This window comes from Lacerta agilis, chromosome 8 (genome assembly GCF_009819535.1).
Source record: "Lacerta agilis isolate rLacAgi1 chromosome 8, rLacAgi1.pri, whole genome shotgun sequence".
Taxonomy (NCBI): Eukaryota; Metazoa; Chordata; class Lepidosauria; order Squamata; family Lacertidae; genus Lacerta; species Lacerta agilis.
Genome location: NC_046319.1, coordinates 37921847 through 37948128, shown reverse-complemented (window position 1 = coordinate 37948128; position 26282 = coordinate 37921847). Strand labels below are relative to the sequence as shown.

Genomic DNA, 26282 nt, shown 5'->3' with positions numbered 1-26282 from the left:
TACTCATGTGAGTATTTACCAATATGAATACAGAGATAACACTTATTAAACACACAATCAAAATATACAGATTTACTTATTTCTGTAGTGAGGAATAGCTCAGCAATTAGCTCCACTAAACTGTCAGTATCAATCACTTCAGTTTGGGGAAATTAGCTAAATGACTCTGACCATGACTAAATCAACATACAGTCATACCTCAGGTTGCGCTCGCTGTGGGTTGCGCGTTTTCGGGTTACGGACGTGCCAAACCCAGAAGTACCGGAACAGGTTACTTCCGGGTTTTGTATGCGCAATATGTCCACAAAAAGAGGCGGAGGAAGGGCAAGTCCATAAAGCAGAAATGTGAAATAGGAAGGAACCTGGAGGGGCAAGGCAGGGGTACGGTTTAGGAGGAAACATATGTCCAGCACAGCTCAGCCTAGTCTGATCTTATCAGTCAGTTTCCAGCAACAGATCTAAAACTCTCTCACACACACTCAGACAGGAATTAACTCCTTATTAACATTTCTAACAGTGACTATTAAAAAGTAAAACTTAACTCACTTGTGTTGATAACACAGACATCCTGGTATTGGTATCCCAATTAACACAAGTATTGCAGGGGGTAAATCCATGGTAGTGGTTCAATCCACAAGTGAACTGAACCTCCAGCAGTTTCAAGTTGCAGTCTATCTATGAAATTCCTTTGTTCCAGTATCCCTTAAAGTCATTACAGAAAATTCTGGGAGGCGGAAATGTTCCCCTGCTGGCTTTTGAAAGTTTGGCCATTTATGATGCCAGATTGGTATACATTTGTCCTTTTGCTTAGAGACAAAAGGCTGCAAGTGTTCGACTGTGCATCGTTGTTGGGTGTGAGCTCCCTCTTCTGTTGCATTTGGCAATAGCATTTCCCAGTTACAGCTTTTCCTCCTTAGTTCCAACCTGCTTTTGATTATCTCCATCTTAAGGTTTTGAGTCAGTTTATAATTGCTTGTTTATAGATCTATATCAACTGTGGGAAGCCTTTGGTCCTCCAGATGTTGCTGAACTGCAACTCCCATCATCCCTGGCCATTGGCTATGCTTGCTGGGCAAAAGGTTCCCCACACCTGATCACTATTGTTACTTAATAACCTATTACATTTACAACCCACCTTTCATCCAAGGAGATCAAGGTGACATACATGGTTCTCCTCATTTTATCCTCACAACAACAGGCTGAGAGACAGTGACTGGCCAAAGGTCACCCAGCAAGCTTCATGGCTGAGTGAGGATCTGAACCTGGGTTTTCTAAGTTCGTTCTCTACTTCCCTGTTTACATTTCCTACTTTTCTATTTATCATTTTTTGAATTTTTGGGGGGAACAGACAGACAGTGGATCAACACCCTATCTGCTGCCCTGTTTTTGCTAGAAAATCATTTTTCTGTGACCAAGTCAGCATAGACATCACTCAGTCAGGAGTGCAAACATGCTGGGAATGTGGTGGGTTTAGGAGAGCACATCTTTGTTTGAGACTCTGTCGTGCCATGTGATGGCCAAAATCTTCCCGACGCAGTGCCTGTGGAACGTGTTGAGGCGTTGCTCTTGGTGGCTGTAAGTTGGCCATGATTCACTTCCATAAAGCAGCATGCTCAACAAGCAAGCCTGGTAGACCTTCATCTTGGTATTGGACGTTATCACCACATTCTCCCATACACTTTTGGAGAGGCAAGCCATCACCGTAGCTGCCTTGCTCAGCATCAATGGAGAGGTTGCTGATTATGGTGAAATACAGGAAGACAAAATCATCTACCACCTCAAGCAAGTGGTCACCAATGCTGAGACGTGAAGTGCTGGAGACGTCCTGGCACAGGATGTTGGTCTTTCTCAGGCTGATGAGCAAAATGGTTGATTACTGGTAGAACTTCCTCAAAGTGCGCTGTCAAAATTAACTGGTGTAGCTTTCACCAGACTCTACATACAGCATTGGGAGAAAGCTTCTCCTCTTGAATTTCTGCCAGCAATGATAGCAACCATTGGCGTGCCAAAGGGTGGCGTTTCGAATCAGCAACCCTAACCATCTGCTGCGCATAGCTTCTTAGGAAATCAGTTGGTGCAACATTGGATGAAAGCTTCAGGTCTTGACTTTCTGAGCCTTGTGTCGCTCTTAGGTAGACAGATGCCTGACACAAGTAGGGTTGCCAGGTGTTCACTATTTGAGTGGACAGTCCACTTTTTCACATTATGTTCACTATTTTTTTCACAAAATAGTAGACTTTTTTATTCAAAAGCTTTATGATGAAACGGTATTTTAATACATGTTAAATTGTTTGTAAGAAAATATATAATTTAATTTAATTTAACCCCCCCCCCCCCCGCTTGTCCGCTATTTTTTGGAAGCAGACCTGGCAACCCTAGACACAAGGGATGTGTGCTGGGGCGGGGAAAACACGAGTTGCAACGCTGACGCTCTAGACACTCTGCACGTGCTCAGAACCATTCTTGCTTTATATTACAGTGACTATCAAACAAGTTCTGGACAGTAAAAGCGCTCAAAGGACTCAGTGCGCAAGAGCAATAAAGCTCTGTATCCCGCCCCATCTCTAGGTTAGGTCGTCTGATTGGCTGATTGGCTGCTAACCCTTTTAGGGGCAGTCTCCGCCCTCCGACTACTTCTCCGGAGCTTAACCATGCGCCGCCACACCCCTTTCTTTTTTTTTCTTAATCTCTCGCTGCCCGGGACGCCTCTGCGCATGCGCTTCCACAAACCCTTCACACTCTCTCTTTAGCCGTCTCGCCGCCGCCGGCGCGCTCGAATGACGTCACGCCATGGCCGCCTTGCTCCGACGCCGCCAGTAGAGGCCCTGTCTCGCGCTCTGCCGCTTCTCGGAGCCGCTTTCCCTCCCTCCTCGTCCCCTTCCCATCCGGCCAGGTGAGGAGAGACGGGCTCGGCTTCCAGGCCCAGAAGTGGGCGGAGGGCCGTAAGGGAGCTGGGCTGAGGCGCTCTGGGATTGGGGGGGGGGCGCCTCCCTCACCTCCTCCACTGCTCGCGCTCTGGGTCCTCGGAGGGCGATGGTGGTAGGCCTCTCCCCCAGCCTTGAACGAGGATGACATCATTGGGGAGGGGGGGGAAGCTGTGACCCCCCCTATCCGAGGAGGGCTGGTTCAGGGTGGCGGGGTGTCAAAGGGGTGACATCCAGGGGATCCCACATGGAGGCGGGAAAAGGGGATGTCGGCGTTGCTCTGTGGGGATGAAGGTGGCTTCGAACAGAGGGGTAAGAGGGACGTTCCGTGTTAACATTTGAGGCGGTCTGAGCATCAGGCAACCTAGCCCAGCCTTGTTCTGCCTGGAAGCATCTCTCTTAAGTTTGAGGCTGCTCCCTTGCTGCATGAGGTGGTTAGTACTGCCGGTAAAAGATGGGATTGCTACATCCAGAGGTCGTCCCCCCCCATGTTGGGACTCCTACTCCTATTATCCCTGATCATTGATCATGTTGGCTGGGCCTGATGGGAGTTGAGAGCATCATGTTGGCTACCCTTGTGAAAGTTAAACTTCCTTAAGGTGTGTTGGATCATTGACCCAGACACACTGCTGTTGTCATCTCAGCAGTTCTCCATGTTCCCAGGTGATCCTAGTGATCCTTTTGATGGAGATGCTGGGGATTTAACCTGTGACCTTTTGCAAGCAAAGTAGGTGGTCTGCAACTGAGCTGTGGGTGCTTCTGATAAGCCTGTGCAACCTACCTGCTGTCTTTTCTAACCAGAAATGAATTTGAGAGCTTCGGTATGTGCTTTACCACAGAGCAATGGTGAACATCTAAAACATGGGTAGCCAATGTCATGTCTTCCAAATATTTTTTGGTTCCATTTTCTTTTAGCACCTGGAAGCATAGCCAAATAGCAGGGATAATGAGACTTGTAGTTCACCAACATCTGGGAGGAGGGCACCATGTTGATTATCCTTGCCCTATAAGAGTTGCCTTATATTGAGTTGGATGACTGCTCCACCAAGCCCAGTCTCATTCCTGTCATTGGCAGTTTCAAGCAGAGAAATCTCACCTTGACATGAGATAGTGCATTGGACCTTATGCATGCAATGCACTGAGTTATGGCTTCTGGGATTGGTGGTGGTGGTGGTGGTAAATTGAGGAGGGTATAGTGAAAGGTTGATGGCTGCTCCTGCTTTGAAGGGTGTATTGGGACAGACTGAGTCCCCAGCGAATGGAAAGCAAATTGTGATGATAAGTGCCATTGTGGGTTCCTCATTAGCTGGCTACAGGTTCTTTTCTGGGTGGATTTGACAGGGGCCAATGTCCTGTATGTAAGGCAACAGCTCAGATGGGAAATGACTGAGTAGGTTGACACTGATTCTGCTGGGAGGCTTAAGAACATGGATTTGGTTACTGAAAAGAGAGTGGCAAAAGAGGGTGAGGCGGAGGTATTAACTTATCTGTGGACAGCATGGAGACAGGAGGTGCTCTGAAGTTGCAAGTAAAAATTCAAAGGAGAGGTTTAACTGAAATGGAGATTTGAGGATCATGCAAAGGATGCCTGATCAAGTTAAGTTTTGCATGAATGAACATGAAGTTATCATTGATTTCTCATATAAAGGGAGAAGGTGGGAACACACATCCCCTGACTGCATAATGGTAGTGACGTCCTCCCTGTGGAACACCCTCCCTTCAGATGTCAAGGAGATAAGGAACTACATAACTTTTAAGACGATATCTGAAGGCAGCCCTGTATTAGGAAGTTATTAATGTTTAATGTTTTACTATGTTATATATATGCTGTAAGCCACTCAGAATGGCTGGGGAAACCCAGCCAGATGGATGGGGTATAAATAATAACATTATTGTTATTATTTAATTAATTAAATGAAGAAATTGGGTGTTGCTTTGTATGGATGGAGATATTGAAAGACTTGAAGGATTGCTTGAAGTGAGGAAAGATAATACAATGGGGTCTTAATTTAAGATGCTAAAGCTCAAAATGTGATTTGTGTTAGGGAGCAGAAGGAAGTGTGAGTGCTGAAGAAGGGATAGGGTGTAGGAAACATGAAAGATCAAAACCTTTGTTAGTCTCTTCTTAGCTGGTGAAGACTCTGCACGTATTCCTAAGTGGCCTGGTAGCTCCTGGATGTCTCAAAGATAGGCTCTGTTAATAGGGAGCTCTTTGGTACCTTGGGAAGAATAACTAGGATTTGTTGTTGATACTTAGCATTTTCAGAGTGCTTTCAGTCTTCAAATAACCAATTTTGTCATCCTTATAAGAAGTTTAGAGGGTAAATTAGTATTATCAACATACTGCAGATAAGGGAAGAGCTGATGCTGAGAGACAATGGCTTGCCCACAGCCACCTTGCAAGTGCATAGCAGAGGCAGAATTCAAAACTTTACTCTCTTTCTGGGCCATTGCATTTTATCACCTCCCTTGTGGTTGCCAGTGGAGGAGGATCTTTTAAAAACTCCTGACAAGTTGTTAAGCATTGTGGATTAGTGAGAGCTAAGTAAAGCCAAGATAAATCATGTTTAACCACTCAACAGGTCTCTGCATTTTGAGGAAATGTGTTTTCAAAAGGTAACATGCTCCTTCTAGGCTCTTAATGACACTTCTCCATCTTAGCTTCATTTTCTCCTGGCATTGCATAGATATGTGGTATAAGATCCCATTGTATTATGTGGTTCTATGTATAAGGAGCTGGTAAGTCTTATTGTTTTCAAGCATCCATGGCCAGAGCAACAGACTTTGTAATAGATGCCCATTCGTTACCAGGCTGTTAAGAACAGTACTGCTAAAGGTGGGTTGTTGTTGGTTGTTCTTTAAAGTATTTATTTGCTGGTTTTAAGCTTAAAACATCAGAAGACAGTTTACATAAAATGACCATAAATAAAAATAATCAAATGCAGCAGCAGAAAGAAAGTCAAAGCCAGAAAAACATTTTAATCAAACTAACAGCACAGTCCTCTACAGGTCTGTACAAAAGTAAGTCCCATTGAGTTCAACAGGGTTTGCTCCTAGGTAAATGGGAATATGATGGCAACCTAAAATACACTAAAAGCATGGGTTTTAGTTCTGCTAAACAAATTACTTGTAATGTATAAGCGCCAATTGCATTTTGTCCCTGTAACTGGGCAGGAATAGAGTGGGTGTGACATTTGTCAAACAAAATACTCTGCGAACTGCAAACCCAGTATTATTTCAGTCCCTGATCACCAAAGCTCCATCTGGCATGAGACTAGATGTTGCTCACCCTTCCTCTCTCCTCTCATTTCATAGTCAGTACCATGGATAGGTAGCATTGGGTAGACTTCACAGTGATCAAATTACCGTACGTTCTCAACAGTGGCCAAGTATTTTCCTTTTTTATTCTTCTTTTGTCCTATCCTTTGAACCTCAAGGCAGTATACCTAGTTCTCCCCTCCCTGTGCTATTCTCCCCACAACCTTGTGAGGTAGGTTAAATTGAGATAGGCTAGCCTAAGGTCTTCCAGTGAGCTTCATGGCTGAATGATGATTTAAACCTACATCTCCATGGCCCTAGTTAGCTACTAATCACTACACTATGCTTAAATTAGATGGAGGTTCTTCTGGAATTCCTTGTAAAAGTAACAGATCATGAATTGATTTTCTCGGAAAGAGATTTGGTAATACTCATTATGTAATCAATAATATAACGGAATTTCCTTTATTCTTGGCCAGCAATGGATAAAAATTCAAGGCACCTAGGAATTTGATGCTGGCACCCGGGAACATGCTGAAGGCCAGTTTCTAAAAAAAATAATTGATGATGGTTATGGAAACAATTGAATGTGGCAAATATGTATTTTAAATGTTTTTGGGGTCTTATTCATTGATCACTTAACATTCCGTCTATTCCATGTTTAACTTTTAAAATGAGCACTTCATGGTTAGATTTTTCTGGGGTAAAAGGAAGATTTCCTTTCCCTAAATGTTATTCCCACAAACAGATTAAATTAAATGGAAGAAAAATGCTATTTCATCTGAGACCTAACTAGAGAAGCAAATTACCATCTTCACGCAAAATTCCTTTGGGGAATGGTAACACAGAGACAAAGGCTAAATCTTGTTCGCTTTAAAATCCCATGTTATTCACAACAGAGAGAAACATTTCTCTTGTTAGACCTTTCAAAATCTTTGGTCATGAGCATAATATATGTTTGAAAATACTGGTTTTTAGCTCACTCATTTATTTAGTTTCATTTGGCTTCTATGGCACAAGATTTTCATTCACTGTCCTCCATTCTCCAGGTTTGGTAATAGTTGTCTTTTACCCTGTGTTAGGATTGGCTGCAGTTGACATGGTATGGGGTTTCTTTTTAATGGGACAGAATTACACTTCAGATAAAAGTTAGCCGAGCCACATGACAAGGGAGGACACAAATACTCTCTCCTTGATTGGGGGCCATTTGACTGAGGGTGGAAGAATGTCTTCCTAAGATCAAATATGTCCATCTGCTAATCCATCATTGAAGCCCTATATGTAAACCAACTCAAGATCTTCTGCCAGACTGACATGGTTGTTCACAGCTTGCTATCCTGTTCATTCTTGCTTCTTATGCAATTCCCTTTCATCCAGTATTCAAAATTAGCCAGGTGCATTTTTCACCTGGCTATCAGCAACTTGTGACCAAGTGAAGATGCCTAGGCACCAGGATGGTGCCTGCATCTGTACCATCTGAAGGTGCATTCCAGGGGATCATTGGCTCTTGACTGTTTTCACACACTAATACTGTATTCTGTAGAATTCTATCGCTATATTTTATCTGCACAATTAGAACGAACTTCAGGAACCAAAATGCTTTTTCTGAGCAGGCGTGGTGAACAGTGTTATAGTTAATTGTTGTAGCTTGTCTTCACTTACCCGACCCCACTGCCCTGCTCACAGTTGTGAAGAACATTCCTATGTTATGAATGGTCCATGTCACCATTAAAAAAAAGAGGTAAGAATGGGCCAATATCTATCTATCTATCTATCTATCTATCTATCTATCTATCTATCTATCTATCTATCTATGGACTATCCCTGGATCAAGTGACTTTTATTCTTTAAGTTCTCAAAGTTCTTAACCTAGCTCAAGGTTGTCATCTGAAATAGCCAGTTGTCACAGTCTTTAGAGCTGTCTTACCCCAAAATGACAACTTGACCTTCTGTTTTGGTGACTGTAACCTTAGTTTAAGGAACTGTTTGGTGCTTAGCTTATATATCTGAGTTTCTAACACTGCTATCATCTTGAATTTATGGGGGGTGCTGTATAAAACATAACTATTGTTTGGAGGGTGATAATTTTTCTAGTGTTTCTGTTGCTTTGTCACAGGTACAAGGGATATTCTTGGTGTCTGCACAACTTTTATGTCACTTGAGAAGTCATTGGGTAATGTTGCACACATGGAATTCTGTGAGCTAAACAATCAGTGAGCAAAATACCTTTGCCTCCTTTAGTCTTACTGATGAAATATAACCAGGCATTTACCTTCCAGACTTAATAAAGTATCTCTGTCACATCCTTTCAAAACTTATTTGGTTTTTAAGCTGACTGTTTCAGCTGGCCTTAGAATCAGTTATTCCAGCTCATCTTCCTCTGACACTCTATATTTCTGTAAGCCTGTTAATGCTGACCTTTAAATTCAGGTGTTTCAGATTGAAAACAAACTTCTGGGCCTGTCTTCAGCAGGGAATAATTTCTGAAGTAATTAAACCATTTTAAATCATAATTGGAAAATGGCCAGTACAGCAAGCTTTTGGTCGTAGATGTTTCTGATCTCTAGCCTTTAAGTGCTTTTGAAATGGTGAACTTATGGGTGGCTCTTCCAAGCCAAACTTTATTGCCCTGAGCCACAATTTAATAGGAGGCAATTAGCAGCATTCTTTAAGCTTCCTGATAACATTCTCTCTGTTATCTTTGGGGGAACTATGTGAGCCTAGAAATGTTGGAAATTAAAATCTGGCCCAAAATTTGATTTACAGGTTTTCTCCAAGTATTAGAGTCTAGTGAATCAAACAGTGTTAAGGGCTCCTTCAGTTACCGGTAATTTTACTTTCTTTTAAATAAGTCCTGTTTTATTCCTCCATTCTAATACATATGTGCCCAGGCATATATTACACTTTTACAGCATTCTAAAGTTAAAGGTCTTTAAAGCTGGGAGTTTAATACCTACCCAGACATTCTATGTGGTACTAATATCACTTTATCTTTGTCACTTGGTGTCTTATGTCTACTTTCTGAATACTAGCTATTTGTTTTTGTGCCTGCATGAAGGAGGTTGACATGCTGTCAGAGATACAGGCCCAAATCAAGGCTAGCTGTAGAAATTTTACACCTAGTGGGGGGAGCAACACAAGAATACTGGGCAATATGGGGGAAGGTTTTAGTTCTCTAAAGCAAGTGTTGGGTATCTCTGGTCCTCCAGTTGTTTCTGGATTGTAACTCCCATCATCTCTGACCCCATCATGCTGCCTGGGGCTGACAGGAATCAAACAACATTTAGAGGACTGCAAATTAATTACCACTTCTCTAAAGGAAATACATAGGGTCTAATATAGTCGTGTGGAATGGATTTTTAAAAAACTTCTAAAAATGTACTGTTCTATAAAACGAATTAATTTGCTTTTTGAATTTACTCAGCACAAGAAAAAATGGACTATTTCAAAGTTTGCACATAATATTTTTTAAGTGATTGTCATTACGAAGCCTAAATATTACATATATATTACACATAGTCTATTTATGTTTAAGGCAGAATATATGCAGAGGGCTCTAAACAACCCAGCATGCTTAGTCTTCCAGTCACTGTACCATTGGTTTTGTTTTGTTTTTGAAAACTCAAAGTCAACCTATCTTTCCTGAAGGCTCGGTGGTTTAAGAAGACTCAGGATATCCATGTTCACCAGGGATGGCTGGTCTGTTGCCTTCTAGATATCTTGGACTCCCAATTACCATCAGAACCATCCAGCTTAGTCAGTTGGCTGGTGGGAGTTTTAGTTCAACATCTTCTGGATGGCAAAAGTTTAGGTGCTCCTGCTGTTCATGACACACAGGTTTAGCAGTAACCAGCATTGTTGATTGACTGTTGGCCAATCTGAGTGTCATTTTCTATCCATTACGACCTAGTAAGGAGGAGGGGGCAAAACAATTGCATTCACATGTTCTCTCCCTTTCATAAAGACCTGCAAAATGTCTTCCTATTTGCCCTTTGACTTTTGAATTTTGTAAGACTAATTATGTCAGCGGAAGCATAAGCGGAAAGGGTTAGAAGGGCAGAAAACAACTAGGTGTTCTAAAATTTGGCAAGAACCTCCAGGTTAACTACTTCAGAACATATGTATAGGAGCAGTGGATTCTAATTAACTCCAGCTATCTGACTGACTTGTTTGATAACTCATCCCAGAACTTTAATTTCTTCCCATCCTGTGAGGTGAGATAAGAAAAGCAATACAATGAGAGCTTCAGAGGAAAAGAGAGAAAAGGATGGTGCTGTTGAAACAGCAGTTGCAGGAATCCTGACTGTCACTGCTTTGCCTTCAATATTGTTCTCTCCCCTAGCTAATTCCTTAGCTAATTCTCCTATGTGGCTGAATTGTTGGCAATAGATAGATAATGGCAGAAGTGAAAGCCATGGCATTAAAATGTCAGCTTGGTCTTTCCATTGCTTCTCACTCCAGCAGGCTGTTTGGGACCTACCAGTGGCCGATGTTGCACTCTTGCCTGCAGCCCACATTCCAAGCCTGGGAATACCATCACTCATCCATCCTCCAATTGTTGCCACTCTTGATTTTTGTTATATGCACCGTAGATATACCCCTGTTCCTCCTCTCAGTGTAGCTGTGGTTGCTGCCTTATGTCTTTAAAATTCATCTGCTCAGCCCTCTCATGTTTAGCTGAAGAGTTTGGGGCATTAAGACCATCCACAGTCCTGACAAATGTCATAATGTTGCATCCAGTTTGATACCACAAGAGTTCCTGATGAAGTGGGCTTCTGCCACTTTAAGGTGCCACCTATCTTTAAGGTGCCACAAGATCCCCTGTGATTTTGCTGCAACAGACTAAGACTGCTGTCCCAGAATTTTTACTGTCTAGGGGTTGTAATCTGTTCTAAGTCCTAGGGATAAAAATTCAAATGAGGACTGTGTGCATGCCATTGTGTCATGAATTTACATGTTTACATTCTGAGTAAGTTTGAGAATTACACATATCTATTGACCTCACATTAATTATCCTTGCATGTTTTGGGCTTTCAGAAAACATGCTTTTTCTGCTGGCTGTGTTTAGATATGGTAGTGCTGGGGAGGAAGAAATTAGAGGAGAATAAAGGTAAGGCATGGGGAAAGAGGTTAGATGTATTGTACAGAGGACATGGGAAATAACTGGCTATGTCCTTTTTAAGAGTGATGTGTACAGAACACCTGGTGCTAGGTGCCTCCCCAACCCCAGGCGAACTGCACACATTCTCCTCCATAAGGATCAGAAATTTGTACTTGGTAAAATGCTGTCGGCCTCACCTTTCACATATACCTACTCACGGTTCATGAGTTAGTGTCTTATATAGTCTTCTCTGTGTAACTGGGAGCAAATGAAATTCTGGTCTGAACACTTGTGGTCTTAATTGGTACTGTTAGACAAGCAAGCCCAGTCTCTCTGCTTGAATTGTAAACTGAGGATTCATTTTTAGGGAGTATCTGCATCTTATAACTGAGAAATGTAGGAATGCTTGAGGCTGAATGTTTACACATTATCCCATACAGCTATTTATTTTTCTCCATTACAGAATAGCAGGCCCTGATGGATGTTTCCAAAAGCCCTGAGCAAAACCCCCACTCTCCCGACGAGAAGGAGGAGGAAGAGGACGAGGACCAGCTGCTGTCTGATGACGAAATCCTCAAAGAGAGCGGCTCAGAAGAGGATGGAGAGGACGGGCAGGGCACCACTTTGGGGGAAGGCAAGGAAGATGCCGACAGAATATTGAGTCAGGAGGAGGAGGAGGAGGAGGAAGAAGAAGAGAACCACTCAGGTGAAGAGGACTGCTTAAGTGAAACCAAGTCTCAGGACTCTGACAATAATGAGCAAAGCAGGGAGCTTAAGGGCTCTCTGTCTGTCAAGGAGGATGAGGAAGAACAGGCAAACGACTTGGGTGATGAAGCCTCCTCAGTCACTCGGGAACTAGATGAACACGAACTGGACTATGACGAGGAGGTTCCCGAGGAGCCAAGCACCATTGCTGCTGACGATGAGACTGACAAGGCTGGGGGAGAGGAAGAGGAAGAGGAGGAGGAAGAGAAGTTAAATGAACCGCCTGAGGATGAGAAAAAATCTGGCACAAAGAGTGATGATGAAAGGGGTGGGCAGGAGCCTGTCAAAGAGAAGAAGAAAGAGGAAGACGGAGAAATTGATGATGGCGAGATTGATGTAAGTTCAGCTCCTTCCCACAATCTCAGGTTTTGCCCCCAGCCAGTGTCCCTAGAAACCAGGGTTTACACAGCACTCCCCCTCCCACTTCTGTTTCCTAGACCTGCATATGCAAAAGGACCTCTTGTGGGCTGTTTGCATAGGTACATTTTCAGCTAGAGGAATCTTAACATGCATCTCACAGCACTATCATCATTGGAATCTCCAGATGCCAGTCAATCTCATGTCAGGCCATTCTTTCTAAGCACCCTCATTCAGAAAAAAAAACCTAGGAGCAAAGAGATGGAGAAGCAACTAGACATAGCCCATGATCTTCTTTTGCAGAATCTTGGGAGGGAATGTAGTGTTGAGTTACTTCCCCATATTCTCAGTGTATGCAGAGCTGCAGTAGCAGCAGGGGAGTTTCCCCTTTACTTTGGTTCATTCTCCTCCTGGTTCTCAGAAATAGTAAGGGACTGTCCACAACTTTGAGTTGGAGCACATGCATGGTATGTAGGAAGTGTCAAGTTTGTCCCTTGCACATCTCCAGTTAGAAGACAGACAGGCTAGGAAGGGCTTCCTTTTGTTTGTGGTCTTAGGAAAGAACCCTTAGCCAGAGTAAATCCTCCTGGGCTAGATGGACCAGTGTTGTAACTAAGAATAAGTGTGCTTCATGTGTTAACAGGATACCCAGGTTTGCATCTCCATGTAGTCTAGTGGGGCCTGTCAAATCAAGTGAATATCATTTGACAGTTTCCTTCTATCTGCTTATTGGTGGCAGGAAACTTGAGTGTGGACTGTCTGAAGCATACACGTAGCCTGTGCCTGTTCATGTAAGCTTGGCATTTCTGCATTATCAGTTGCCTTAAAACCTACCTGCTTCTGGAAACTGATGCCAGTCAGTCTCTTAAAAGAGAGCATAGCAGAGGCATTACTCATCCTGGAAGGGTTCTTTTTAAAATCCACTACTGAGGTTCTCTCTGATAAATGCAACACTAGGCCTGCTTTTCCATGCTATCCATATGAATATGGAAAGCTGCCATATACCAAGTCAGCTATTCTGACTTTAGGCCCTCTTGCTCCGAGCAGAGCCCTTTGCCATCCCTGCTGTCTGAGAATTTTTTAGGTTGGGGTTGCCAATATGGTACCCTCCAGGTGTTGCAGGCAACAACTCCCCATCAATCCAGCCAGCATGGTGACTGGCTAAATGCTGGAAAACTTTATAAGGGGTTACAATAGATTACCGGTAGCACAAAGTGTGGTTTTTAGCTTTTGTGTTAAAATTGGCACTCAGAAGAAAGAGTCCTATGTGGCATTTCAAAGGGGGGGAAACATTTCAGTTTGGTACCCTTTTATTATGTATGTTAATGACAAAATCACAATCGACAGCCTCCTTCCCATTACAGTCATATCTCATGTTGTGTCCGCTTCAGGTTACGTCTTTTCAAATTGTGTCCTGCAGCAACCCAGAAGTACCGGAATGGTTACATCTGGGTTTCGCCGCATGCGCAGAAGCGCTAAATCATGCCCTGCATGTGTGCACGTAGACGCGGTGCTTCTGGATGCAAACGCTTCGAGTTGTGGACGTGCCTCCGGGATGGATTATGTCCGCAACTCAAGGTTCCACTGTATGCCAGAATCTGGAATGCATGATTCTTAACAATCCTCTGTCTTGGCTCGCTTTATGTGACTGTGTAAAATTGCCAGCTAGAATGGTCTTTCCCATCCCTCAAACCATACGGGTAAATGTATCGCAAGGTACAGGTGAAACTCGAAAAATTAGAATATCGTGGAAAGGTTCATTTCTTTCAGTGATTCAACTTAAAAGGTGAAACTAATATATGAGATAGATTCATGACATGCAAAGCGAGATAGGTCAAGCCTTTGTTTGTTATAATTGTGATGATTATGGCATACAGCTGATGAGAACCCCAAATTAACAATTTCAACTTTGGGGTTTTCATCAGCTGTATGCCATAATCATCACAATTATAACAAACAAAGGCTTGACATATCTCGCTTTGCATGTCATGAGTAGCTAATGAAAACAATTGCTTACATAAATGGACTTTTCCACGATACTCTAATTTTTCGAGTTTCACCTGTATGTGATGACTCTGAATGCTTATGGCATTTATGTAACCTTCTCTCCTTGTTTGTAGTGCAGGACCAATTCCCTGCATTTCAGTTCACTTACCGGTAGGTGCTTGTATAACTGCTTCCATTGAGAGTGGTTGGGCCATGGAGGGTATGTTCTTTCCCCATCAGTTCTAAAGTGGGACAGAGTCAAATAACATATTTGTTATCATTATAACAAGGATGATAACAAGGTGTGATGAATAGGGCTAGGTGATACCTGGTTTTCAACATTGCAATATATCACCAGCTAAACACCCCGATAAACTGATATTTCACAATGTGTGGAATAAGGATGGAACTACGTAGAGGCATTGGCTGGCTTCACAGTTTCCCCTGCATCATGATTTTTGCCCGTCCTGCTCTTGTGATTCGCTGCCCCCTGCAGGAGGCAGGGAAGCGCTAAGCAGGCAGAGTTAACAGGGACTGCAGGAATTGAAAGAAGCATTGGCTGGCTTCACGGTTTTCCCCATATTGTGATTTTTGCATAGTGCGCACATACACACACCATGATTCATGATATATTGCCAGGTCAAAAATAATGAAACCAGTATCACTATATGGACTTCAAACCAGTTTTGGACAATATATCGATATATCTATCACCCAGCCCTAGTGATGAATTACTTTGTATTTATTATTTATTTATAAAACTGAATAAAATTATTAAATAAGAAACAGAAAAGCTCATCCAGCATGGCCAGTGACTGAAGCTGGCATCTTTTGCATGCAGAGTATGCAGCCCACCACTGAAGTAACTTCTCCCACCTCCCCCCACCCAAGAAAAAGATACCAAGGACACAGCTTCTGGCCTTCTACATCTAAAGCATATGCTGTACTGCTGAGCTATGGCCCCTCATTTGGTTAAAAGCAATCTTGCTTTTACTGTCTGACTTTTCCGAGTTATTAATTTTGAAGACTGCCATAAAGAGCACCCAGCTTTCTCTCTCCACATGTTGTGCTGTGGTTTGGCTTTCCATTTCTATGACTATGTAAGAGCTGTACCACATTGTAATTCCACACTGTTCTTCCTGAAATGGGGAGAGTGGGATTTTGTGGCAATGAACAGTGAAATGGTTTTATTTGCTCTCTTTAAGAGCTGCTTGTAAACAGATTGCCTTTGAACTTAATAGGGTGGAACCTCATCTGCATACCTGACATCCTGCAGATCTATGAATAGGAGAAACCCAGAAATAAATAAAGCACTTTTAATTTTCTGTGTCCAAGTGGGAGGCAGGAAGCGAGGGTGGGGTGATAAAAAAAATCTGTTCCAGGTTAATTTATCATTAACCAAAGTTACCTTGTGCAAATCAAAAAGTGTGTGTACACTTGCTTTAAATCTTAGAAGATTTGCTTGGAGTCCAGCTCTTGAATCTGCAATGTTTTGGCAATTGCAATTTGAGGAAAGGGATAGATAGCTGAGAAGAGATAGAGCTGTATGTGTAGTAGTGGAAGATAACTGGCAGGTGAGAGCACTCTGTAACACAGACAAGCCCTGCCCTTGCCATGCTGAACATTTGCAAATGTTTGGCTCTTCTTAAGAGCCAAGAAGTAGCAGAGAAAGGAGGAAGAGAATGACAGAGACTCAGTTGGACCTGTTATGGCTGGTGTAACGTTGCTCACAGTCCACCTGCTCAGGAGCAGGTGGATAGAAAGTGTTTGACTTCACCTGTCTCCCAATGTGCAACTTACTTGATTGAAGGGTAGCCAAGGAAATACTCTATTATTGGCAGCTTTACTGCTGTAGCAGCATCTGCCTTTTAAATACCTGTCTCTTTATGTCTTTCAGGATGACGATCTGGAAGAGGGAGAAGTAAAAGACCCAAATGACAGGAAAGTGAGGCCGCGTCTCACCTGTCGGTTTTTCATGAAAGGTAGGAGCCATACCCATTGCCCAAGTGCTCCCTCTCTCCTGGAGCTTGCAGAGGCAGCTGTCGGGACTTATTGCCTATGCCATCCAGCCTCCTGAGACTTGTGGCTTCTGAACATAGTGCATTATCCAGGATTATTTATATATGTTATCAAGTCACATCAGATCAAACGTTCTCAAATGTTGTCACGGCAAACATCACAAAAGCCAAGAGGGAATCCTTTGGAATCAGACCCTGGCAGGGCCCCTTGGTATGTTTGTAGCAGTGACCACTCAGATATTTATGATAGCCAGAAGCTGAGCACGAGGAAAGAACCCACATCCATGGTCTTTGGTATTCCAAGACATCCTGCATTTGAATATGAACACTCCATTCAGTAATTACGACTCAGAAGTCATTTTTTATTTACCTGGATCTCAAGTCCCACCATCGTGGCTACAGTGGGTGGCAGTCAGATTTTCCATGGCCTTTTAAAATATATGTTTAATTGGTTGGCTTTAATGCTGTTTGACAATAAAAACAAGGACATTAAAATGCATGTCATTTCCAGTGTTAAATAGAAACTAAAGAAATCCTATGTGTTTTTCTTGATTAATTAGTTAATTAAATTGGAATGTGGGTAAATATATTTCTGAAGTAAGAAGCAGACTTGCTTTGTTTTTAGGTGGTGGAGAGAGATGCATGTGTTGAGGTAGGCATCCTTGTAAAAGAGGCATTCATTTCACATACAAAAGACTTTCAAGATGGTACTTCAAGATGGTACTTTCCATCCGTAATTTTTATAAGTACTTTGTGCTAAAAAATGTTTCATTAAAAATGTTTAGTTAATTAAAAATGCCTTTGCGATTAATCAGTGGCACATTTTAAGTTGCTCGGAAGGTTTATAATTGATTGAACAATTCTGAGATAACTTGTTTAAGCTAACCACCTTCCAGGTTCAGGGGTGGGATTAGATGGACACCTACATGGCAATGGAAATATGAGCTTCTCTTGGCACTTGGGTCAAGGATACACATCTCTCTATGAGCTCTGCTAGGTTTTAATAAAAGCTGTTCACCAAATTTCTCTTAGGACCTGTGCAATTTATAAAGAAGCAGCAGCCAAGAAATAAAATGTAAAGCATCAGCAGTGCATTTCTCCTTTGATGAATGCTCTGCCTTCCTTTTTTCTTTTTCAAGTGATTTGAACATCTCTGCAAAAATTTAACTATGCTCCAGTCACTTTTTTTAAAAACTGTTCCCATGCATGGAGATTTTAAACCTTCTGTGTGCTTCCCCCCCATAGGGCATTGTACTTGGGGTATGAACTGCCGATTCATTCATCCTGGTGTAAATGACAAAGGAAACTACTCTTTGATCTCCAAGCCAGATCCTTTCTCTCCAAATGGTGCACCACCCATTGGCCCTGGGCCTCACCCTCTGATGCCAGCCAATCCTTGGGTATAGTAATATTCCTTTTTTAATACATTATCATTCATGGTTTAATTCAAAATGCCACGAGGTTGACCAGGCTACACTGCATTGGAAGATATGCAAACACTGGAGCAAGTGAGGAGTATCAAGTTGGCATTTCCATGTTCTACACCTTTTCTTGTGTTTGTCTACTGGTGCTTGCAGAAGCCATGGGTGGGTGAGATGGGGACAGTAATGTACCTCTGGGTCATGTGCAAGCTTCAGCGCCTTTTTGTGTGGCCTGTGGATTCTTATTTTAGAAAATCTCAGCTCTTGTGTTCCAAAAGCAGTGGTTCACTTAGCCCTATACTGTCAGCCCTGGTTGGAATGGCCAAAAACCCCACACCAACCAGCCTCTGGTGACAAGGGCTAATTTTCAGCCCCATTATTTGAGATCACATAGTTGTGCATGTACCATGATTCAGTGTGTAATGACCTGAAATTCTGATACCACATGCATTGCCATTGAGCCACAACTTTAAAGCCACTTGCTTGTAAGCATGGTCATAAGAGGAGCCTGATTGCTGGATCAGGCCAGAGGGGCCCAGCTAATCCAACATCCTGTTTTCACAGTGGACAAGCAGATGCTGCAATGGGAAGCTCACAAGCATGATCTGAGTGTAGGAGTCCTCAGTTGTGTTACCTGGCAACTGCTGCTCAAGAAACATACTGCCTCTAACAGTGGAGGTTGCAAATAAAGTCATCTCTAAGCATGATGATTTATTTCCTAAAGCAGGGCTGGCTAACCTGTGGCCCTCCAGATGTTACTAGTCTAAAACTCCCTCCACCCCTGCCCACTGGCTATGCTTGCTGGGACTGATGAGAGTCCCAACAACATCCAGAAGGCCACAGTTTCCCCATCCCTGAAAACCCAGACAGTAAGGGGAGGGGGGACTAGCTTTATGTTTATAGTTGAATCTTCTTGATGTATCTGATTTTGAATGTTGGAATAAGTAGACTGCAAGACTCTGCATGGAGGTTGGGGGCTGTAGTCCTTCCTTACATTTTAAGATTGTTTTCCAGAAAGAAGCTTCATTAAGGGCCCCTTAACCCCTGTTCCAGATCATGCCAGTTCTTCACTTGGAAACCCAGTTTCCTTCATCAAAACTCTTTCATGCAAACAAATTTCATTGTTGTTAAGATTCTTGGAACACAACCTTCTGGCCAGATTTCATGGAAGATACACAACTCTCCTTGTGTTGAGAGAGTGCAGCTGCCATGTGAAGGAACATTCTCTTAATTTTGCTGAAATCCTAATGCAAACCAGTCTGAGTAGGCAGTAAACATGGAAATTTGGAGCAAGAAGCTCTCCTGAGTTATTTGCAAAGGCATACATTTTTCCTGTCATTAGCTTTCTTTCTTTCTTTCTTTTTTAAAGTATTTTTTATTAAAGATTTTCTTGATTTACAAGGGTATGTGCAATGTCTTTCCATGTAACATTTTTATAAATCAGTTTCATTTGTTGAGACATTAGGAAGAAAAGGGGGGAAGAGGTGGGTGGGGTGGGGAGATGGGTGGGGTGGGGTGACGATGTTTCTATTTTACTTAATATATTTAGGGTTTGGTGTCAGCGTTGTTTGTGCAGGTTCTCTGTTGTTTGCTTGTGCTCCTTTGGTGGTGAGAGAGGTCAGGGTTGGTGTAGGGTGTGATTGTTCATTTGTGGTTGGCTGTGGTGGTCTTTGATTTCTTGTGTGAGTGGGGTGGATGAATGTTTTTGATCAGGTTAGCCATATTGATTTGTATGCTGCCGGTAGATTTTTGTCACTGTCTTGTGATGAAGGGGAGCCATACCGGGGTGAAGGCGTCTTCTTCTATTTGTCCCCGTGTCAGTTTCAGCTTACTGGTTAGTTTTTCGAGTAGGGCTGTTTCCCATACTACTTGGTACCATTGGTCCATGCTTACTCCTGACAGGTCTCTCCAGTGTCTGGTTATGATGTTTCTGGCTGCTGAGAGTAGGTGGGTTATGAGTTCTTTGTGGTGTAAGTGGGCATTGTTGTCTTGGAAGATGTTTAGTAAGACCAATTCTGGGGTGATTTCTAACACTTGCTTGGTTATCTTATATATTTCTCGTATGGTTGTTGTCCAGAATAATTGGATTTTGGGGCACTCCCACCACATGTGGAGGTATGTGCCTCTGGAGGTGCACCCTCTCCAGCATTTCGGTGAGGTTCCTGGGTGTATTAGCACTAATTTTCTTGGCTTAGTTTAGGTTAGTTTCAGGGTGAGTTCTTTTCTTTTCATTGATATGGATTTAACCACATTCTGGTCCATTGGGTGGGGTTGATTTCATATCCTATGTCATCTTCCCATTGCTTTTTGATTGCGTCTAGGGAGTTTGTGGGATTTTTGAGAAATATTTTGTATATTGCGGATACCATCCCTTTGTCGTGTCCCTTTGTCGTTAGGGTGAGGTTTTTGAAGGCTGTCAGGGGTCTAGTTGCTGCTGATTTTACTGCTGGATTGTTTAAGAGGGCATGTAATTGGTGTTGTGCTAACCAGGGCATTTGGGTGTCTTCTAGTTTGTCCTGCATTTCTTGTGTTGACAAAGGTTTGTTATTTTTATAAAAGTCTATTGGGCGATATAGGCCTTTGGTTTGCCAGGTTTTTATTTTGAGGTTTTGTGCTGCATGGTGGAATAATGGGTGGTAGGCCAGGGGAATTAGTGGGGTTGGGGATAGTTTGCCTGTTTCTGTTTTCCATGCATTGAACATGGTTTGTGTGTACCTGTTAAGTGTTGTGGGGATTTTTCTTAGTTTGTTTGGGAGGAGTGGGTATGCTGTGGTGCAGATATTTTTAATTGTGTCCCTCTCTAAGTGTATCCATTGTTTTGTCTCATCTTCTGGTATATATGGGATTATATGGCGTATTTGGTTGGCACTGTAATATGCTTCTATGTTGGGGATACCCCATCCTCCTTCTGAGGTAGGGAGGTACGGGTATTTGGTGCTTATTCTTGGTTTTTATGTGAGAAGATGAAAGAGTGTAGTTTTCTCTGCCATTTGCGGAGTTGGGTTGGGGGAATCCAGATTGAGGGGGTTTGGAACAGGTAGGTTAGTTTTGGGAGGGTGATCATTTTGATCATGGCTATTTTGTCTGAGAGAGTGAAATTCATGTTGTTCCATCTCTTTTGCTGATGCTTGGGAGTATATTTGTTTGAGGATTTGTAGGAAGTTGGGGCCAAATTTCATGCTAGTTAGTACTGCTAATAGGTATTTCCATTCCAAGCAATCAAAAGCTTTGAGGATGTCTAGGGACATACCGGTAATTGTCAGTGGGAGTTTAGTTGCCTTGCTATGTTCAATTAGGTTCAGTAGTTTCCTGACGGGGTCTGTAATATTGCGACCAGGGACGAAGCCAGTCTGATCTGGGGCTATTAACTTGGATAAGAAGATTTTTAGGCAGTTGGCCAAGATTGATGTGAATATCTTGTAGTCTTGGTTTATTAGTGAGATCGGGCAGTATGATTCTACTTTGAGGCTGTCCTTCAAAGGTTTTGGGATGGAGACTATTTTGAAATGGGTCTAGGTTTTGGGGATGGGCCCTCCTTTCATGATGTCATTAAATAGGCGTGTCATGTAGGGCATCAGGGGTTCTTTGAATTTCTTATAGAATTCTGCTGTGGAGCCGTCTGGGCCTGGGGCTTTGTGTGGTTTCAAGTTTTTGAGGACCGTGTCTATTTCCTTTGGGGTGATAGGACTGTCCATGAATTCCTGTTCCTCATCTGTTAAGGTAGGCGTGGTCAGTTCTGCTAGGAATTCTCTGATTTCCTTCTCAGGTGGGTCATGAGAGGTGTATAGGTTGGAGTAGAATTCTGCAAATTCTGAAGTTATTTCTTTGGGGGAGAATGTTATGTTGCCATCTTTTTTGGTGATGCAGTGTATTCTTGCTCTGAGAGTTTCCCCCCCTACATCTATTTGCTAATATTCTGGAGTTTTCCCCTCCATATTCATAGAAGTGGTGTTTAGAGTATAAAATGTTGATCATTGTTTTGTTGATTTCTTGGGCATCTACAGTATATTCTGGCGTATAAGACTACTTTTTAACCCAGGAAAATCTTCTCAAAAGTCGGGGGTCGTCTTATACGCCGGGTGGAAAAAATCTGTGGTCGAGTATATCTCAAACTCTATATTTTAACTGGAAAAGTTGGGGGTCGTCTTATACGCCCAGTCGTCTTATACGCCAGAATATACGGTATTTCTCTTCTTTTTTTGTTCTATAAATTGAATGAGTTTTTTAGCTCCTGTTTGTTTGTAACGTGATGAGAGGGCAGTGATGTCTAGTTCTATTTTGTAAATTTTTGAAGAGGTTTGTTTTTTAATGAGTGCTTTCTCTTTTATGCAAGCTCCTCTGGTAACCGCTTTCATTACGTCCCATAAGAGGGGGGATTGTATTGTCTACATCATTTTCCTTGAAGTAATTTTGGAGAGTTTTTGTGAGACTCTCTCTAATTTGTTTGTTTGTGGTTAGGATGGGGCTGAAGGACCATGATTGGGTGGTTTGCGTTCCCTCTCCTATTTTAACGGTGACTTCTACTGGGTCATGATCTGTGATTTTGATGTTGCCTATGTTTGTTGATTCCACTAAAGGGATCAGACCCTGTGTGAGCAGAATGCTATCCAGTCTGGACACTGTACCATGGCGTCCGGATTGGAATGTATGGCTGGTGTCTCCTAGGTTTTGTTCACCCCAAATGTCATAGAGACCCCTGTTTTTTAACATTTTTAGTAATTTGTAAGAGTCCCTAGTTGTTGGGGGGGGGTTGAGAAAGGCTGCCCATGGGGTTGTAGGGTGAATGTTTTTCAGGGATATTCCTTTAATATTTAGGTTAAGGTCACCTCCTAGGATTGCTTCCCCTTCAGAGAAGGAGAGGAACTTGTTTAGTGTCTTCTGGAAGAATTCTAGTTGTTTCGAGTTTGGGGCGTATATAGAGCCGATTGTCAGTTTAATTTTACCATCTAGTGTCCCTTTGACGAAAATGAATCTGCCTTTTTATCCTTTAGGATTGTTGTGGTGTTAAAGTTCAGTCTCTACTGAGTATCACAGCTATGCTGCGCAGGCGGGCCTTTCCTGAGCCATTTGCCACCCATTGTTGACTGAAGCGGGGATTGTTCAGGAGTTTGTTCCCTTTGGGTGGGTTGTGTATTTCCTGTAGGAAGGTGATGTGTGGTTTCATGGTATTTATGTATGAGATGATGCGTTTACTTTTGATGGGGTTTCCCAACCCCCTCAGGTTTAATGTAATTGCTTTTAAGCTAGCCATCTTGCTTCTCTATTGTTTAGGGCCATTCCTTGCCAACCCGTCTAGGTTGTCCTGTGTCTCTCACTTCGTGTTCAATGAACCAATGGGGTTGCGCTGACTTAAGTTGTGGTGGGTGGGGGGCTAGTGGGGTTAGAGTTAGATTTGGGTTAAAGAGTAGGGGGTAGGGAGTTTCCTATACAGTGGTACCTTGGGTTACATACGCTTCAGGTTACAAACTCCGCTAACCCAGAAATAACGCTTCAGGTTAAGAACTTTGCTTCAGGATAAGAACAGAAATTGTGCTCTGGCGGAGCAGTGGCAGCGGGAGGCCCCATTAGCTAAAGTGGTGCTTCAGGTTAAGAACAGTTTCAGGTTAAGAACGGACCTCCAGAACGAATTAAGTATTTATCCTGAGGTACCACTGTATGTAGTCATATAGGTGTTCGTTTGGGGTATTTTGGGCTCTTTGGTGATTAGCCGGTTGGTCCTAGGTCTCAGCTGATGTAGAGAGCCATGTTCAGGGACAGGTCACCCCCCTTGTCGTTTGCGATAGGGGGTGATCAGCGAGACGGTGTGAAGCGTCTTTGTGACACCAATGTCAGGTATAAGGTTCAGAAGCAATGTTGCCAGTGTTAATAGCAACATTGCTGGTATGTTAGGGTGGTGGTGTGGGTGTTGGTACGCTCTGGGGCCACCATTGTGTTGGTTAGGTATCAGATTTTGGCCTGATTGTGGGTTGTGTTATGGAGGTTGGAGGAGTTGTTTTTCCTTGGTATGGAGAGGGTGTGTGTGCTAAGGGTATGGGTTGTTGGGTGGTGGGGAATGTGGTTGAGGTTATGATTGTCTGGACTGGTGTTGGGGTGGAGGTTTCTGTGGAAGTGTGGGGTTGGGGGGTAATGTTGATGGTGTTATCTATATTTATGGCCGGGGGGGAGGAGGGAGAATCACCAGTCCTTCAGTTTGAGGCGCTTTCAGCTGTCATTGTTGTTGGTGCCGGGTTGTTCATCTGTGATGTGTTGGTTTCTGTCATTAGCTTTCTAAGAAGTTTCATTTTCATGTGCAAATATTGCAAATACTTAAAGGACTAAAGTTAAAACAAAAACCTTTCAAAGATTTCCCCTTTCCCTTGGAGAAGGCAGAGACTTTGAGATAAAGCATTCTCTAAGATAGGACAGTCCAATTCCTTATTATTCTTTAAAAATAAATATTTTTACGCCCATGAGCAAATTCATTTAACTTCCCTGAACAGAATAGAAGCAATGGGCCGGGAGAAAGGGAAAGAGGGCCTAATGAAAATGTGTGTCACCTCATTCTGGAACCATCCTTTTCTCTTTTCTTAAAAGGGAGCTCCTGTAGTTGATGAAATATTGCCACCTCCGCCTCCAGACCCTCCAGCAGAAAGTGCTTGGGAACGGGGACTCCGCCACGCTAAAGAGGTAAAGCAGCTGTCTGTGGACAAACAGGAAAAATACATATTACTTGACATTCAGAAAATACCTGAAGGCAGCCCTGTTTAGGAAAGTTTTTAATCTGTGACATTTTAATGTATTTTAATATTTGTTGGAAGCCGCCCAGAGTGGCTTGGGGGACCTAGCCAGATGGGCGGGGTACAAATAAGAAGAAGAAGAAGAAGAAGAAGAAGAAGAAGAAGAATCAAGAGCATGCTGTTCACAAGTATTCAGAATCTCCTCCAACACTTGGATAATTAGGAATGAGTAGGCATGAGCCTTGGGATTCTCTGCTCATGCAGAAGGGGAGGAAATGGGAGGCTTCTGATGGTGGCATTTCCTCCATTCAGACAAAAAGGGAAACTCTGCTCTGCTCTTTCTGGTGACTAGTGACCTAAAGTGTCTCTTATCTGGAGGAGAAAAGAGAGCATGCAAGCTCAAGGCTCTCACTTGCTTGTTCTCATTATGTTGGAATTGGGGCCCTAGAGATAGGCAATTGATATGCTTTGCTAAGGAGTATCAACTCTTGACTTGAGTGGCACTTCAAGTTATCCAGCAGTGATATATCTACACACACACGGCTCCACTGCTTGAGGTTGTATGATGGAAGATTGCACCACTTTAAAGTTCACCCCTTTAGTGTTTGCATCTCATGCAAAACACGTGCTCCGCCAGTGAACAGTATATTGCCCTTTCTTATAGTAAGCAAATTGTTTCCTCAGTGACCATGCGCTGTGCAATCTTATCTCTCTCTTAAATTTTGGGCAAGTTCCCTAGGAAACCCTCTTTAAATATTGAGTTGACCAACAAAACTGTGTGTTTTTCTTGAAAAGGCTGAGATTGCCAAGCAGGTTACTCTTCAAAACACAAAAGCAAAAGCTACGTTCACTGTGACTTATGCATGACAGCACGTGATAGGCCACCAAGAGCCCGCATGGCTGAGTCAAGAGTTTTCCATACCCAGTTCCATTATTGTACTCGGGAGGATGAGACTTATTTTTATACATATAAATGAAATTGGTAAGAGTAGACTGCTACAACCTCTTTGTTTACTCAGGCCTTTAGTTAATGAGAGTTGTCTCCTGCAGTGGTGCTCGTCTTTTACTCAAGTAAAAGTATTTAGTATGGCTTTAAAAATTTCTGTTTTTAAATTGCTTTTATTTGTTGTAATTTACCTTGCTGAATCACCTTGAGACTTTTTATTTTGTATAAGGCAACTGATAAATGTAATTAATTGTAATAGTAATAATCTGAATCTCTGGAGCCTGTTAAAAGCAGCTAGCAACACGGTGAAGTAGTAGTAGTAATAATAATTTTTTAAAATTTATTTATTTATTTATTTTAGCCCACCCACCTGGCTGGGTTTCCCCATTCCAATATGGTGCTTTTTTAAAATCATTGTTATTATCATCATCAAACAAACAGAAGGATACCAAGCATTCTTGGTATATCAGTTCGTATCCAAAATGCTTCATTTCCATCCTTGGTGATGTTTGTTGCAGTGAGTGGCTGTGAGAGAAAAGCAAGGCTAAAGCAACAAATAAGGACCAAGCACATTTTAAAAATCCTGCTTCAATGGCTACTTTTACTTTGAAGAAAACCTGTCCCAATCTGCACTTGTTTCCTTCCAAAACTATATTCTCTACCCTGACCCTGACTGCTCTGTGCCCCTGAAGGTGCTATTTGCAGTAAGCCGGTCCTTCCTGACCTGATGCTGTCTAGATCTTTTCCACTACAACTCCCATGCAACTCTGGCTGGGGCTGATGGGACTTC

The 26282-nt window shown here is 42.6% G+C and overlaps 1 protein-coding gene across 2 annotated transcripts in view; it reads left to right on the top strand.

The window, feature by feature from the left end:
- Nucleotides 1-2746: 2746 nt before the first annotated feature.
- Nucleotides 2747-26282, top strand: part of ZC3H18 (zinc finger CCCH-type containing 18) — a 58855-nt gene continuing 35319 nt past the window's right edge. For both annotated transcript variants that reach the window (XM_033157002.1, XM_033157001.1), the window contains exons 1-5: nucleotides 2747-2893; nucleotides 11747-12384; nucleotides 16289-16373; nucleotides 17655-17809; nucleotides 24404-24496. In XM_033157002.1, coding sequence (XP_033012893.1) covers nucleotides 11761-12384; nucleotides 16289-16373; nucleotides 17655-17809; nucleotides 24404-24496 — 957 coding nt within the window. In that variant the 5' untranslated portion in view covers nucleotides 2747-2893; nucleotides 11747-11760. The remainder of the gene's footprint in view (nucleotides 2894-11746; nucleotides 12385-16288; nucleotides 16374-17654; nucleotides 17810-24403; nucleotides 24497-26282) is intronic.